At 46.5% G+C, this 18,208-nt stretch overlaps 1 protein-coding gene across 1 annotated transcript in view; it reads right to left on the bottom strand.

The window, feature by feature from the left end:
- The window catches only part of nr1i2 (nuclear receptor subfamily 1, group I, member 2), a 50,989-nt gene that overhangs the window by 14,520 nt on the left and 18,261 nt on the right, over positions 1–18,208 (bottom strand). The window contains exon 4 of the mRNA XM_052142000.1: positions 13,068–13,237. Coding sequence (XP_051997960.1) covers positions 13,068–13,237 — 170 coding nt within the window. The remainder of the gene's footprint in view (positions 1–13,067; positions 13,238–18,208) is intronic.

Here is an 18,208-nt window from a genome sequence, read left to right as displayed (position 1 = left end):
CCGAGCTTTTTTCACACACTGCCTGTTATAGATATCCTGGAGGGAGGGAAGCTCACCTCCGATGATGTTTCTGGCAGTTCGCACCACCCTTTGTAGGCCTTTGCGGTTGTGGGCGGTGATATTGCCGTACCAGGTGGTGATGCAGCCAGTCAGGATGCTCTCTACAGTGCTGGTGTAGAACAGTGTGAGGATGTGCTGGTTCATTCCAAACTTCCTCAGCCATCTCAGGAAGAAGAGGCGCTGGTGAGCCTTCTTCACAACGGCCTCAGTGTGGACGGACCATGTGAGTTCCTCAGTAATGTGGACACCGAGGAACTTGAAACTGCTGACTCTCTCCACCGGTGCTCCATTAATGGTGATGGGGCTGTGTTCTCTGTCTTTCTTCCTGAAGTCCACTACAAGCTACTTGGTTTTACTGACGTTGAGGGAGAGGTTGTTCTCCTGACACCAGCGTGCCGGGGTGTGCACCTCCTCTCTGTAGGCTGTTTCATCATTGTCAGTGATCAGACCTACCACCGTCGTATCGTCAGCAAACTTAATGATGCCATGTGTTGCCACACAGTCATGTGTGTATAGTGAATACAGTAGTGGGATGAGAACACAGCCCTGCGAGGCTCCAGTGTTAAGGGTCAGTGATGAGATGTTGCTGCCCATTCTAACCACCTGACGTCTGCCTGACAGGAAGTCCAGGATCCAGCTGCACAGCGAGCTGTTTAAGCCCAGATTCCGGAGTGTCTCATCAAGCTTGGAGGGCACTATGGTGTTGAATGCTGAGCTGTAGTCTACAAACAGCATTCTCACATATGCGTTCCTTTTTTCCAGGTGGGAGAGAGCAGTGTGCAGTGTAGATGCAATGGCATCATCAGTGGAGCGGTGTGAGGATGTTGCGGTAGGCATTTACATTTACATTTATGCATTTGGTAGACGCTTTTATCCAAAGCGACTTACAGTGCACTTATTACAGGGACAATCCCCCTGGAGCAACTTGGAGTTAAGGGCCTTGCTCAAGGGCCCAACAGTGGCATTTTGGTGGTGCTGGGGCTTGAACCCCCAACCTTCTGGTCAGTAACCCTGAGCCTCAACCACTGAGCCTTGGGTAGGCAAACTGCAATGGGTCCAAAGAGGGGGGCAGAGCAGAGCAGAGCAGATGTAATCGCTCAGTCATTTAAGCAAGTGATTTTGGCTTGCTTAGGTACAGGCACAATGGTTGATGTTTTAAAGCATGTGGGGACTACAGACAGATAGAGGGACAGGTTGAAAACAACCACTCCCTCAAGCATTTCCGGGTTCTTTTGGCATTGCAGAAAAACCTGCTGTCAATGGACACTTTGTTCAAATGGAGCATGAAAATAACCCAAAAAGCTGTTTATTAGATTGAAAAACTCAGTTTCTTACAGATTATTGGAGATTTTGAGTTTTCCATCAAGATTAGGACCGACATGGTATTTCACGGATCACTGTCACTATTGTCGTGTCTGCTATATTAAGACCCACTTACCCCGCAGCTGCTGTTGGTAGATTTGAACTTTTCACAAATCACACAAATTCCAATGCAAATGTCTGTAACAATGATTTTATACCACCATGTGAGATCTAACAGGATGAAGCAGAGGTGGGGGAAGTCTAGGTTACGTATGTAACCTCCGTTCCCCGATGTGTCAGAGAAGTGACACTAGGGGTCTCTCTTGAGTGCCGATATACACCTCTGATCTATGAAAAAAGGCCAATGAAAAGTTGGCAGCCGGTATTTGCATATCCCGCCCCCGGACATACGGGTATTTACGGGAGTTCATTCAGGATTTTTCTGAGGAGCCGGAAATGGTCCAGCCACAACAGTGGCTTGGCTCAGCAACGTGGCGGGGAAGACACAACGTCTCGTTCCCTCCATCGGGGAACGGAGGTTACATACGTAACCTAGACGTTCCCCCTCTGTCGCTCTCTCCACGCAGGTATTCTTACGTGCAAAGGCGACCAGCTGTATCAGGCTGCACGTACCCTTCCCCAAGCCTGGCTGGGCCTCTTTTCTCTCTATGTTTCTCGCATAGAGCAACTACGGCCGGGGCCCTTACATGCATTAAGGGAAGGGGGTCTTACCCCTTCTTTCAGGGGGAGAAGACCCTGCGGAGGCCACACCTACCCTGCAGGGGAGGCAAAGAGTAGCAAATACATCACATGGCCTGCTTAGGACCTATGTGGGAAAGTTGGTGCGGTGGTAGATCCAGCCTCGTAGAGGAGGGAAGCTTACAGCACGTCGACCGAGGCAGCTGTAACTGCCTAAGGGAGACACGGGAGTCTGCTCGTGAGGGGACAGTACCGCGGCATTACACACAGGGGGAGTCCGAACAGGAGGCCTTACCTGTGGAGCACCTATTCCAGTACAGGGTAGATTGGGTATCCGTAGTGGCTTGGGTCGGTGAGTTCCTCCGCTGAATTGCGGACCCACAAGGGCTAGGGAGGAGTCAACCAGGGACCCGAAGATGGGATCTCCTGGGAACAAAGGCGCACTATTTTACCTCAGCTGAGGGAAAGGGCGCCAGGCGCAAGTGATTCACCCGGCCAGATCGTCAGCGTGTTACCGAGTTCTACGGGCTCAGACCTGAGAGAACACGGGACGATACTGACTCAACTCGGAGATTGTAAAATCTTGAAAAAGTGTTAGGTGTTGCCCACCCTGCTGCTCTGCAGATGTCTGCTAGGGAGGTGCCCCTGGCCAATGCCCACGAGGACGCAACACTCCTGGTGGAGTGAGCTCGGACCCGCAAGGGGGGGGGGCACGGCCTGGGTGTGATAAGCCAATGAAATGGCGTCGACAACCCAGTGGGCGAGCCTCTGTTTGAAGACAGCATTCCCTTTCTGCTGTCCCCCTCTGCGTGCGGTCCAGATAGATACGCAAAGCACGTACCGGACACAGCAACGAAAGGGCTGGGTCTGCCTCCTCCCGGGACAGCGCTTGCAGGTTCACTACCTGTATGAAGGGTGTGGTAGGAACCTTGGGCACGTAGCCGGTCGCGGTCTTAGGATCACATATGTGTCTGCCGGACCGAACTCCAGGCAAGTGTCGCTAACAGAGAACGCTTGCAGGTCCCCGACCCTCTTGATGGAGGCGAGCGCGATCAGCAGGGCAGTCTTGAGAGAGAGGGCCCTGAGTCCAGCTGAATCTAACGGCTCGAGAGAGACGATCGAGAGATCCCAGGAGGGAAACAGGTTAGGCCGGGAGGGAGTCAGCCTCCGGGCACCTTTTAGGAACCTGATAATTAAGTCGTGCTTACCAAGAGACTTGCTGTCTATCGTGTCGTGGTGAGCCGCGATGGCGGCGACAATACACCTTGAGGGTGGAGGGGGACAGCCTCCTCTCCAGTCTCGTCTGTAGAAACACGAGCACTGACCTAACCGCACACTTCTGTGGGTCTTCAGCCCGGGAAGAACAACAGTTTGCGAACAGATGCCACTTTAGAGTGTAAAGATGCCTGGTAGAGGGGGCTCTGGCTTGGTTGATAGTATCTATGACGTCGGTGGTAGGCCGGCTAGATCTTCTGCATCCCGTCCAGGGGCCAGACGTGGAGGTTCCAGAGGTCTGGTTGCGGGTGCCAGAGCGTGCCCTGTCCCTGAGAAAGGAGGTCCTTCCTCAGGGGAATTCACCAGGGAGGGGCTGTTGTGAGGAGTGTGAGGTCCGAGAACCAAGTCCGGGTGGGCCAGTAGGGGGCCACCAGAATGACTTGCTCTTCGTCCTCCCTGACCTTGCATAGCACCTGTGCAAGAAAGCTCACTGGGGGAAATGCGTACTTGCGCAGCCCCGCGGGCCAGCTGTGTGCCAAAGCATCTTTCCCGAGGGGAGCCTCTGTCCGGGCATACCAGAGCAGGCAGTGGGAGATTTCTTGGGAGGCAAACAGGTCTACCTGGGCCTTGCCGAACCGGTCCCAGATCAGCTGGACCTCCGCTGGGCAAGCTTCGTCTTGAAGGAAGCGAGGCATTTCAGCACCGACTGAGCACGCTCGTTGGAGAGATGTGCTGTCATTGAGACTGAGTCTAACTCCAAGCCGAGAAAAGAGATGCTCTAAACCAGGGTGAGCTTGCTCTTTTCCCAGTTGACCTGAGCACCTGGTCTCTGTGCGCGCATAGTAACTCTCGCAAGGGGGCCAGGATGAGCCAGTAGTCGAGGTAATTGAGTATGCGTATGCCGGCTTCTCGGAGCGGGGCAAGAGCTGCCTTCTGTGAGATGAGGGCCGTCCAACTTCTGCGGGGAGCTCGACGCTGGGGCTGAGAGCTGGGCCCACTCTCTTCGTTAGTTGGGGCAGAGCACCACTTTCTTTCTTTCTTGAAAGCCGCAGGAGGCCGCAGGAGGACGCCCTCGTTGAGCAGACAGGGCATGGCCCCTGGCGGCAGGTTTGCGGCAGGGCAAGATGTGTGAAATAGCCTCCGTCTGTTTCTTCACCACTGAGGACTGCTGGGCGGAGTCGTCAAGTGGTGTCGCCGAATGGACGGAGCTGGGAGACGGGGGGCATTTTGAGAAAGTGTGCTTTGTCTGCCTCCTGTACTGCGACCAGGTCCTGTCCATGTGTTGCGTTTCTGGACCACGGGGGGTGGCCATCGGCTGTTTGAGTGCAGTTCCTGCAGCACATCAAGAACAGGACTACCCTAGTGCAGATTTTGAAGTGCCTTGGCCCGGTGGACTTGCAGGAGGGGGCCATGGCGTTCAGGGGGGAGCGGTCTGGGACCATTCTACCACCGAGGGTAGCGAGAGCGGAGGAGCGATGAATCTCATGCACGTCCGGTAAGGGACCGGCGGGGTGGCGCAGCTGTGCCAATTAAGCCCAGGCAAGCATAGCGGACCTCCGTGCGTCAGGCTCAGACTAGGCGGAGACTCGAAGGAGTTATCTGCATCTGACACTGCTGTTACGCTCTCCGATGCAGTGGTGATGTCATCATCCAATACCGGGGAGCTCAAGGGACCAGACGGTAGGCCATTAAGCGGACAGCACTAATCCCGAGCTCGGGGGAAACAGGCAACCGTGCCGGGGAGGCGGGGGGTTTCGAGGGGGTCCACCCGGCGAAACGGAGCCCGTCATTGTCCCCGGATCGTCTTCATCGCCCGCGGCGCCTGCCTCAATCCCGTAGGTAGGAGGTGAGGCGCGGGGGGCGGCTGAAGTGGCTTTCTCTCACTACAAGAAAAAGCCTACGACCCCAATGCTGTCATGGCTATGTTCTCGTACTGAAAACATAGACCATTCATAAAACGCTGCCTGCGTGTGATCGCAACCAGGAATGCAAGGCAGTTTTTATGACAGTCAGAGGTGGGGAGAATCAATGCATCCAGAAACTACACAGGGGCGGAAAAATCGTCTTTAAAAAGACGCGTCCTGAAATGGACGTTCAACGCCGCTGTGTTTTGCTCTTTTAGAGCGAAATTACTCTTTTAGAATAACTCTTTCGAGTTGTCTGCGCTGTCGAAGCACCCAGGGGCAAGAATGCACAGCCGTGCACGAAGGAGAAAGCCACTGTTGTGCGCCATAAAGTCCAACAGCATGCAGAGCGTCAGAGGATTTAAACAGGAACTTGGTGTGTAACTCGCAACAGACTGCATGCATGACCATCGGCTCCGAAGAAATTTTTCTGAAAGAACTCCAGTATTCGCCCCGCTTAAATACCACGTATGTCCGGGGGCGGGATATGCAAATACCGGCTGCCAACTTCTCATTGGCCTTTTTTCATAGATCAGAGGTGTATATCGGCGCTCAAGAGAGACCACTTACTGTCAGAGATCGAATTTGCATTTTCATTCAGCCCGTCTGCCGTTTTTGTTAGATCAATGTGAAAATTTGACTGCATTTTTACACAGCATACATGCAGTGTTATATATTTTAACCAGTTAATACTAGAAATCTAAATAATTTGGATAATAGGGTATCTAGAAGTACTCACAGTATTTTACTAAAAGCAATTTACTAATATATATATATATATATATATATATATATATATATATATATAAAATAAAAAAATTAAATGTAAAGATACATGTATGTATATAATTGAATCTTTTCAGAGCAAAAATAGATATTTATTTCAAAAATTAACCTCTATTTACTTTAGTACTGTGGCTTGACTTGACTCGACTTGACTTGCTTGATTTGTCTGCAGTGCACTTGAGACTTGACTCGAGCCTTGAGACTTGCTTGTGACTTGAACATGTGTGAATTGCTCCCACCTCTGCTGAGAAGTGCCCGACAAGACAGCCACATCAATGGCAATTGCTACAGGAAGCGTGGGGTGAAATGTCACCTCATTATCTTGACAAACTGACAGCTAGAATATCAAGGATCTGCAAAGCTGTCATTGCTGCATGTTAGTGGTGGGAAGTTCGGATCATTTTACTGACTCGGATCTTTGAGTCTCGTTCAGCAAAATGAACGAATCTTTTTTCGAGTCATTTCGTTCATTTCGTTCATTTCAGCAGAATATAATTAAATGTCATGTTAAATAGCCCAAAACATCAAGTAGTCTACTTACGAAAATGTTGATTCAATTTGAAATAAATAAATAAAAATAAACTATAGGGTAATGCAGCCAAAGCCAATTTATAAGAAACCGAAATGTTAATTTATTAATTGGGTCTTAAGTTTAAGCTATTGCAGTTAGTTCACCTCACCTCCTTTTTCTCCGCCTCTTGTGTCATCGGGTTCGAACTTCAAAGCGTTAAAAATACTTAGTTGTCGATGTCGACTCGTCAGTGTCTGTGTGTGGGCGTGTGGTGTGACACAGCAGCCAATGCACTCACTGACTGCATGCACATGCAGCATACCGGTCGGATCCGGAAAGATAAATGATTAGTTCAAGTCTCGACTCTCGAGTCTTCGGGTTTGGGTTCGGCCGGGTCCGAGTCTTTCGTTCTTCCTGTCAGTCCCATAGAGACTATGCTGTCAGTACCGGAAAGAGAAATGATTAGTTCGTCTCTTCGGTTCGAGTGGTTCGTTCTTCAAGTCAGACTCACAAACCCATAGCACAGCACTATGCAGAGACAGAAATGATTAGTTCATCTTTCGAGTCTGAGTCCTTCGTTCATTTGTCACGTGACAGCCCTATTAAATACTTAACCTAGTTCATAATTCACATCATTCTTACAAACATGTTGTAGTTAGTTTTTTATTTGATTTTTACTTTTACAGTTACATGTTACGTTTCTGGTCTCAAATTGTATCTTTTTTCATATGTATTTGTGAATTTCTGTCATGAAGATTCTTTTCTATAACATTGAATGTAGTAATGTAGAATGTAGTATTCATGCATTTTTCCATTCACTATGTTTTTTAGTCCATAAAAATCACCTAAAAAGTCTACGAGTTGTTTTGTGAAAAGTCACAGTATATAACTTAAATATGCAGTTATTTAATAAACCTATGAAACCTACACCTTTGTAACATAGCTTATTACAACACTGTACACACTATATTGACTGGATGTTTATTGTTTGTTTATTTTTTGCCAACAATGCTTTAAAAAAAATTGGATAACTATCCAAAAGGAATTAAATAAAAATAAATAAAAAATAAATAAGAATGAAAAGGACACTATAAAGCCACAGAGTAACCATATAACTTAAATCACAATATGCAAAATGCATAGTGCTATGGGTTTGTGAGTCTGACTTGAAGAACGAGCGACTCGAAACCGAAGAGATGAACTAATCATTTCTCTTTCGGTACTGACAGCATAGTCTCTATGGGACTGACAGGAAGAACGAAAGACTCGGACCCGGCCGAACCCGAAGACTTCATGAAAGATGAATTAATCATTTATGACTTCATGTACCTTATGCGATGTTAGCGCATGCTGTGATCAACACAAAATGAACGAATCACTCTCTGAGACAACTCGGTAGTTCCGAGTCATATTAAAGATTCGTTCAAAATGAACGAATCGTTCATGAACGACACATCACTACTGCATGTGGAGGATTTTTTTCAAATTGTAATAGTAATATTTAATATTATTACTGTCCTGACTATACATTGTGATCAGCTGAAGAACAAAAGAGCAAAATCTGTAAATTATTCCAAACTTTTGGCCACCAGTGTTTAAGTATGTACTAATACAAATGCAAATCTGTTCTATACAGATGCAAGGGAATATATGGCAGAAGAGGTGTGGTATATTAGATAAATATAAATAGTCTGAGCTGTGTATTGCACATAATTATTGCTCAATGGGGCAGTTTTAACTGTTCATGTGATGATAGCCTGAGGGAAAAACCTGTTCCTGTGCCTGATGGTTCTGGTGCTCAGTGCTCTGTAGCACCTGCCAGAAGACAACAGTTCACAAAACATCCGCTCAGCAGTCCGAACTGTCCTTTGTAGTCTTCTGATGTATGATTTCGAAGCTGAACCAAACCAGACAGTTACTGTAGTGCAGAGGACAGACTCAATGACTCCTGAGTAGAACTGTATCAGCAGCACCGGTGGCAGGTTGAACTTCCTCAGCTGTCGAAGTACAACCTCTGCTGGGCCTTTTTCACAATGCAGTCAATGTGGGTCTCCCACTTCAGGTCCTGTGAGATGGTAGTGCCCAGGAACCTGAATGACTCCACTACATCCACAGTGTTGTTTAGAATGGTGAGCGGGCCAATTTTTGGGTGTTGCTTCTAAAGTCCACTATCATCTCCACTGTTCTGAGCTTGTTCATCTCCAGATTGTTTTGACTGCACCAGTGAGCCAGCCATTCAACCTCTCTTCTATATACAGACTCATCATCATCTTGCATGAGGCCGATGACAGTAGTGTCATTTGCAAACTTCAGCAGCTCGACAGAGGGGTCCTTGGTGGTGCAGTCATTGGTATACAGGGAGAAGATTAGTAGAGAGAGCACACATCCCTTGGAGGCACCAGTGCTGATCGTGCATGCGCTGGTGTGAATTTAATTTCCCCAGTCTCACTAACTGCTGCCTGTCTGTCAGAAAGCAGGTGATCCACTGACAGGCATGGGAATAGAGAGTTGGGGTAATTTAGTCTGGAGAATAGCTGGGACAATGGTGTTGAAAGCCGAACTGAAATCATCTGGTCTGTCCAGATGTTGCAGAATATGATGCAGTCCCATGTTGACAGCATCATCCACAGACCTGTTTGCTCAATAAGCAAATTGAAGGGGATCTAGAAAGGGTCCAGTGATGTCCTTCAGGTGGGCCAACACCAGTCTCTCAAATTATTTCATGACCACAGACATCAGAGCAATGGGTCTGTAGTCATTAAATCCTATCTTTGGGACAGGAATGATGGTGGAGCATTTGAAGCAGCAACTGGAACTTCACACTGTTCCAGTGATCTGTTGAAGATCTGTATGATTATGGGGCCAGCTGGTCAGCATATGATTTTAGACAAGTGGGCGAAACACCGTCTGGGCCCTGTGCTTTCCTTTTCTTTTGTCCGGGCACACCTCCTCTTCACAGATCTTAAGGAGGTGTTGTTGTTTGTGTGAAGTGAAGGTCTGAGCGGGTGTGGGGTGTGAGACTGGGCCTTTCAAATCTACAGTAAAACACATTCAAATTGTCAGCCATTTGTTGGTTCACTACAGTGTTGGGGGATGGTGTCTTGAATTTAGTAAAGTCTTTCAGGCCTCTCCACACTGATGCAGGTTCGTTTTTAGCTCATTTTTAGCTTATCAGAATACCTTCTTTTAGTCACTCCGATTTCCTTATTCAGTGTGTTCTAGGCCTGGTTGTACAATATTTTATCCCCACTTCTGTAAGCATCCTCTTTGGCCTGACAAAGCAGCCTGAGTTTTGCTGTAAAACATGTTTTTTCATTGTTGTATGTTAAATAAGTCCTAGTAGGAATGTCCTCCCGTTGCGAGCTTACAGTTGTTAAAGTGCACCATTTCTCCTAATTTGGAATGCCCAGTTCCCACTACTTAGTAGGTCCTTGTGGTAGTGTGGTTACTCACCTCAATCCGGGTGGCAGAGAACAAGTCTCAGTTGCCTCCACTTCTGAGACTGTCAATCCGCACAACTTATCACGTGGCTAAAAAAAATAAATAAATAAAACGTATCACGTGGCTCGCTGTGCATGACACTGCGGAGAATCACAGCATGGGAGGCTCATGCTACTCTCTGCGATCCACGCACAACTTACCACGCGCCCCATTGAGAATGAGAACCCCTAGTAGCGATCACAAGGAGGTTACCCCATGTGACTCTACCCTCCCTAGCAACGGGGCCGATTTGGTTGCTTAAGAGACCTCGCTGGAGTTACTCAGCATGCCCTGGATTCGAACTCGCTAAGCTTCCCAGGCCCCTGATAAAGAGCACTTTTAATACTTAATTTAATACATATACATGCATTTATTTGAATGCATTAAGTAACTTCAAAATTAAAACTGTCTGTAATTAATTCTGAATATTGAATATAATGATATTTAATATAATGATTTGAAGACAAATATTGTTATTTAATGCATGTGGACCAATGATTTAAGTAGCAAAGAGGCATAGTGCATATCTTATGGCAGTTTTATTTTGTTTCTGCCACATTTATTAGGCTTTAGAAGTGTATAAATGTGTGAGAACGTGTATTTATGAACCTTTTATACGTTCGGCATAATGTAATCTTACAGGCATATTGAACCAAGCTAAAGGTTGTTTTGTCGATAGTACAGAAAGAACCTACAGTACAAACACTATTTCTTCACTATAAACCACTGATATCACTTTATAATAACTTTTATTAGCTTATTTAACATATACAAACATTATTATATTATATAGAGCTTAAAAGATTCTTAAAACTGCAGCGTTACCCATATCCACCACTGAAATCTGCTACTGAAAAGGACCCGGATGTGATTATATTAATATTAAATGTCTTTAATTGCAATTTACAATGTGATAACACAGATTGTGATAAATTCTTATTTGGATGATAAAGACTAGGGATGGGCATTCATCAATAATTTGGTTTTCGAATATTTAAGCTCATAAAAATCAAATATTCTATTATTTAAATTAAGGTAATTAATGAGAAAGTGACGTTGTAAAATATTTTTTTTGTCAAATGTTGCATCACCATAAAAAAAAAAAAACAAGCTTCTAATTATATCCAAAACAAGCTAATATTATGTCGTGTTTTTTTGTGGTTAAAAATATTTAAAAAAGCAATGCTTGAAAACAAAAAAGTATAGAATGAAAGCATTTAAGCTCACGCAAAGTGAAGAAAAATAAACCGCTAATGAAGTAGACTCACACAGTTAATGTACAAGATGAGGATAAACACTAGGCATATAATAGTTCTGTTTATATTGTATCTCATGTCATGTTTTTGTTGAGAAAAACAAGCATATCCACGTGCTCAGTAATCTATACTCATTTATACACACCAGTTGTAAATTATGGAATGTCCCTCAGCTAGCAATGTCTTTCTTGGATGCCACATTTGTTGTTTACAGAAGCGTCATGAGGATTACATTGCTACGGGGATGCTGCTTTCTGACGAGCTGCACATATAGGGAGTCAAGTGTACACCGCTTATCCAGTACATTTAAACAGGAAACCAGCTTTCTCACAGTAAGCCACATTCTCATACTAACCTGCTTTTTTGGTCTCCATATGAACACACTGACAGTATGGTTTGCTCATCAAATGTGATCAACTTTTGTCCACACTCAAAAGTGCCACCCAGTGCATTCTGTTATAACTGCCAGTTTTAGTTTGTGTATTCAGGATTTAACATGCATCTCACTGTATATATATGGCCAGCACATGCTAAATTCTAATAGTATTTTTACCAGTCGAATAATTATTGCAGAACAAATACTTGAGTATTTGACTACTTGTGCACATCCCTACTGAAGACCGCTCCCTGTTGCTCTTGGTCTTCATCAAATCCCAATTGTATCACTTAGTGGTGAAGCCTAGTAGCAGCAAGTGAAGCTTGTACATCACCAATCTATTGCTTCCCCAAATTTGCAAAGTGAAATATTATGTACTGAATTTTTCCTGTAGAATAATAAATACATAAATAAATAAACCCTAAATATTTTGGAACTGAATTTTGGAAGGTGAATATTTAGAACTGAATTTTAAATGATGAAGTGTTGTGCAAAATTCTTAAATATACATCCATATAAAATTCAGCTTGCTTTTATTCGAAGACATTTGTCATTAATATACTTCTATAGATGGTTGCCTCTAATTTAGGGGTGACAGAATTAACGCATTAATGCATGCGATTAATTAAAAAAAGTTTAGATATTACACTGAAGCACACACACACACACACACACCAGAGCCCTTCTATAAAGTTGAGCCAACAAGCTCAGCATAACGCGGCGGTCCCAAAGACATTAGCTGACCATTACGCTCTCTCCTATGATAGATCCGCAGTGACTGTTACTTAGATAAATTAAACAATCTATGACAGCCCTTCCCTGTCAATGATAAAATTATGAAGAAAGGAACTCTTAGCCCTATTTGATGTACAAAACAAGCCCAGACCGGATTTGTGATAGAAATCAAGTATTTTTGAGCCTATGTAAGGAGACTCTGGTGGCTTTGACGCCCTGACGCAGATCATAAACACAGCTTCACGTCTACCGGCATATTAATACTGTGGAGGATGAGAGTTTAAGGCTGGGCATACACGGTGCGATTTCTGACACTCGGGAGGTTGTATGCCTATGCACACAGGAGCATAGCAGTCCTTTTAAAAGTGTGAGGTCAGTACTTACTACAGACAAAGAGACTTTAGGACAAACTTCAATCAGCATTTCTTAAAAAGTACAGAGTTTACAAAAAAATTACAGCACACCTAAGGCTGAAATGATAACAATATTTGAATGGAGTCTGTATGTAAAGTAGTTAAGGCTTAATTAAATGCAGAAGTTTAATAATTAGGGTTCCAAATAGTTTGAGTTCATCAATGCCTTACAAACACTGGAACAAGTGATTGTTTTAGACACACAGTGCTTAGTGTAGCATTCTAGCAACAGACCTACAGATATAATCCAGCTCTTTATCATTAAACAAGGGACATGACTGCTATTTTTACAATTTCACTCACACAAGCACAATAGAGTAATTTTCTTACCCGGAACTGAGTGAAATTGGCACAGGTCATATCAAAGGTCTTTTGATGTGCAGCAAGGAGCTCCTGGATGACAGCTTCCTGTTGTGGGGAGAGTGTTACGGGCTCCTCCTGCATCCTTTTTCTCCTAATCTGTATCCTCCGTTTCTTCACAGCTTCATCTGACATAATCACTAATTAACAGCACCACACACATCAATCAAAGCAATGCTGAAACAATGTCATTTTACACTCAGAATTCACAAACATTAGAAAATACACTATGGCATGGTAAATTGCTAAATGGTAAATTCACTAAAGGTTTGTAAGAGCAAAGTCATTACCAAACCTGTAAGATTTCTGTCTTTTGTGGAATACAAAAGGAGAAATTTTGTAGAATGTTCAGGTCTTTTTTTATTTCATGCAACAGCAACGAATGATGGCTGGAGATGTCAAGCCTCAAAAAGCACACAACATCACTGTTAAAGTATCATAAAAGTAGCCCACTACTCATTATATTTTATACAGTATACTTCAGATTTTCACTGAATAATGACTTAAATAGGGTTAAGTTAATTGTACATTATGTCTTCAGAAGACATACAATTTAAAGCAAACACTTTTATGATACTTCTATGACAATTTTGCATCCCTTTTGAGGCTTGACATCTCCAGTCACTATTCACTGCCATCTTTTAAAAAAACAAAACGACATTCTTTATAATTTCTTTTGTGTTCATGCCTTTTGTCCACGAGTCCCAAAGAAAAGAAACTTGTTTGGAAACAGAATGGCATTAGGCTGAGTATATTATGGCAGACCTTAACAGCTTTCGCTCTTCCGGGAAGGCTTTCTACTAGATGCTGGAAAATACAGTGCTGTGGAAAAGTATTTGCCCTATCCTGATTTCTTCTCTTTTGTGTATATCTCATACTGAATTATTTCAAATATTCAAACAAAATCTAACTTCGAACAAAGGCAGTCTGAGTAAACACAAACCACAGTTTTAAATGATAATGTTATTTCTATCAGGAAGACACGCAGGCTTGAGTGAGGTTTAAGATGCCATTTATTTGATGAATGTAAAACAGAAAATTAACGTCTCTCTCTTTGGCGTAGGCCCCGTCTGGCGGTCCGAGGGAGTTGTACTCGGAACCATCATATCCTGCCGGAGATAGGAGGCAGGGGCGAGGGCCTACCCCTGTGCGGGACGGGGCTCAACTGGTGGTGGTGGGGTGGTGGAGGTTGCCGGTTAGCACACTGAAACAGCAATGTGATAGATTGTGAGCAGACTTATAAAGCAACGGCTTACAATGGCAACGGCGATTGGCTAGGAGTTACCCAGCTAATGATGTGATGATGTACAGTTACTAGTCTTCCCGCTAGAACTACGCTGCGCTTCCATTTACTGAAGCAAAAACGATATCCAATACCAACTGGGCCTGTGTGAAAAAGTATTTTCCCCCCTTAGCTACTAAATTCACAAATCTATGAAACTGCATTCATAATGGTGTTCAGCTGGACTAGACATACCCAAGTCTGATTACTGCCAGCACTGTTCAATCAAATCAACACCTAAATATAACTTTTTCAGCAGCATGAAGTTGGCGTGAAGAAGGTCTCACTCATTAGCACACAGCCATGGTTAAAAGAAATCCCAGAAATGATGAGGAAAATGGTGATTGAAATACATCAGTCTGCAAAGGGTTTCAAAGCTAATTCAAAGGCTCTGGGACTCCAAAGAACCACACTGAGAGCCATTATCTCCAAATGGAGAAAACTTGGTATAGTAGTGAACCTTCCCAGATGTGGCTGACCTTCCAAAACTCCTCCAAGAGCACAGCAACGACTCATCCAAGGAACTGCAGGGCTCTCTCACATCAATAAAGGTCACTGTTCATGACTCCACTATCAGAACATCCATGGAAGAGTAAAGGTATTGGGTGTTGCCCAACACGCTGCTCTGCATATGTCTGCTAGGGAGGTGCCTTTGGCCAGTGCCCACGAGGATGCCAAACTTCTCGTCGAGTGTGCTCGAAGCCGCAAGGGGGTGGGCATGGCCTGGATGTGATAGGACAATGCTATAACATCAACCACCCAGTGGGAAAGCCTCTGTTTGGAGACAGCATTCCCTTTCCGCGTCTACCAAAGCAGACAAAGAGCTGCTCAGAACGTCTAAAGCCCTGCTTGTGGTCCAGATAAGTATGCAGGGCATGCACTGGACACAGAAACGAAGGGGCTGGGTCTGCCTCCTCCCGGGGCAGCGCTTGCAGGTTCACTACCTGGTCTCTGAAGGGAGTCATAGGAACCTTGGGAACGCTGCCTGGTCGCAGTCTTAGGACGATGTGAGTGTCTGCCGGACCGGAATCCAGGCAAGTGTCGCTGACAGAGAACGCCTGCAGGTCCCCGACCCTCTTGATGCAAGCAAGCGCGATCAGGAGGGCCGTCTTCAGGGAGAGGGCCTTGAGCTCAACTGAATTTAGCAGCTTGAATGGGGATTTCTGAAGGCCAGAGAGGACCACTGAGAATCCCAGGAAGGGGAAAGGCTTGTCCGAGGAGGGTTCAACCTCCGGGCGCCTCTAAGGAACCTGTAATCAAGTCAAGCTTACCTAAAGACTTGCCATCTACTGCGTCGTGGTGAGCTGCAATAGCGGCTACATACACCTTCAGGGTGGAGGTGGACAGCCTCCCTTCCAACCTCTCCTGCAGGAATGAGTTGGCGATGCGCGCTACCATTGAGACTGAGTCTAACTCCATGCCGAGAAAAGAGATGCTCTGAACCAGGGCGAGATTGCTCTTTTCCCACTTGACCTGAAGCCCGAGCACCTGGTCCCTGTGGGCGCATAGTACCTCTCGGGAGAGGGCCAGGATGAGCCAGTCGTCGAGCTAGTTGAGTATGCGAATGCCCACTCCCTTAGCGGGGCAAAGGCTGCCTCTGCAACCTTCGTGAAGATACGAGGGGACAGGGACATACCGAAGGGGAGAACCTTGTACTGATTTGCCTGGCCGTCGAACGCGAACCGTAGAAAGGGTCGATGTCGAGGCAAGATCGAGACGTGAACGTACGCTTCCTTCAGGTCTACCGCTGCGAACCAATCTTGATGACGGATGCAAGTTAAGATGTGTCTTTGCGTGAGCATTTTGAGCGGGAGTTTGCGTAAGGCCCGGTTGAATCTCCAAGATTGGTCGTAAGCTGCCGCCTTTCTTTGGAACGATGAATTAAGGGCTATAGAAACCCTTCTTCATCTCAGCCGGAGGGACAGGCTTTATTGCGTCCTTGAGTAGAAGGGTTGCTATGTCCGCCCGCAGGATGTTGGCGTCTTCCCCATGCACCCATGTCCGCTTCCCATGCAGGTGAAGCGGACAATGCCAAAAGGGAGCGAGGGCCTGGCGAACTGAATCGCATAACCGAGTCGGATGGTCCTGGCCAGCTAGTGTGACGGGTTGGGAAGTGAAAGCCACGTATCCAATCTCCGTGCTAGGGGCACTAAGGGGAGGAATGTTTTTGACATACCCGGCAGGGCTTCGCAGTGGGGCGGAGCAGGCAATGCGGTGTCGGGAGGCAAAAGTGCGTCCCAAGTCTCTGGTGCTGAGAGAGGACTCGAAGCACTTACCTCGGCAGGGGGTGGGTTAGTGACTGAGGAGGAGGTCCCATGAAGGCATCCTCTGGACTAGTCAGAGGCGACCCGAAGGGGGTGCAGCAAAGAAAACAAACTGAACTGAGGATTCTCCTCCCGGCCCTCCACCGGGGGACGGAGTGGTCTGCTTACCAGCTCCAGAGCCAAGTCTCGATCTCTGGGTCATCCGTCTCAGGAACGCTTGGGAGCCTTCCGGGTCCTGGAGTATGTTCGTGAGACGGGGGGTGTGCGCTTCCTGCGGAGCACTCGACGCTGGGCCCAGGTTGAGGCGGAACTGCACATATCCTGGAAGTCGCAGGAGGACGCCCTCGGCAAGCAGACGGAGCACGGCCCGAGCGACGCCCAGACCCGAGGAACCAATCATCCAGCCGTGAAGGCTGTGGGGAGGACGGAGGGTTCCAGTTCAGCCCCACACTGACGGCAGCCCGGGCAAGCATGTCTGCCTTTTGGGCGTCAGCCTCAGACTGGCCATGCCGACCCGAGGGTGGCAGCCCAATCAAGTGTTCTGCGACAGACGCTGGAACACTCTCCGATGCAGCGGTGAGCTCATCATCCAGCTCGGGGGGCTCAAGGGGATAAACAAATGGGCCGTGAGGTGAGCCGCTGTCACCCCGAGCCCGGGTGGAAGTCAACGAGCGTGTCGGGGGGTGGGTGGTTCGTGGGGATGTACCCGGTGAAACCGAGCCCGCTGCCATCCCCAAATCCCCTCCATCGCCAGCCGGGTCGTCCTCAATCCCGTGGGAAGAAGGAGCGACGTGAGGGGGTGGCTGGAGTGGCGTTCCTTTTTAGGAAGGAAAGCCGCGACTGCAACATTGCCATGGTTCTCGCAGTGAGAACACAAACCATTCACAAGCGCTGCCTCGGTGTGATCTCTGTGCCCAGACACATGAGTCACCGCCTCTAACCGTCAGGAACGGAGAGAACTCGACCGCATCCAGGAACTACACAGGGGCGGAAGGGCATCTTTATAAAGACGCGTCCTGAAAAAGACATTCAACACCGCTGTCTTTTGCTGTTTTAGGGAAATAAACTCTTTTAAGAAAATATTATCTTTTAAAAAAGCGCTGTCGAAGCGCCCAGGGGCAAAGCTGCACTGCCGTGCAGAGAAGGAGAAAGCCGCTGATATGCGCAATAGATCCAACAGCATACACTCTTTCAAGAGATGAAGTGAACAGTCTTGTGACTAAAGCTCAATGATCACACAACCTGTCGGCTCCGAAGAAAAATTCTGAATGGACAGATGCATCTTCCTCCCTTTATACCCGTATGTCCGGGGCGGGACATGCAAATTCTGTCTGCCAATTTCTCATTGGCCTTTTCTCAAGTTCAGAGATGCACGACACTATCAAGAGAGACCCCTAGTGTTTTTTCTTCGACATAACATCGAAATGAGCGACAGACGGGGAACATGAATTCTGCTCTCTACCAGAATATCCTAAAGGAGAACGTCTGGTCATCAGTCTTTGAGTTGAAGCTCAAGTTCATCTGGATTATGCACCAAGACAATGAACCAAAGCATAGAAGTAAGT

Source organism: Xyrauchen texanus, chromosome 14, assembly GCF_025860055.1.
Source record: "Xyrauchen texanus isolate HMW12.3.18 chromosome 14, RBS_HiC_50CHRs, whole genome shotgun sequence".
Lineage (NCBI taxonomy): Eukaryota > Metazoa > Chordata > Actinopteri > Cypriniformes > Catostomidae > Xyrauchen > Xyrauchen texanus.
Note: the sequence above shows the minus strand (reverse complement) of the source record. Positions and strands in the feature narration are given on the sequence as shown.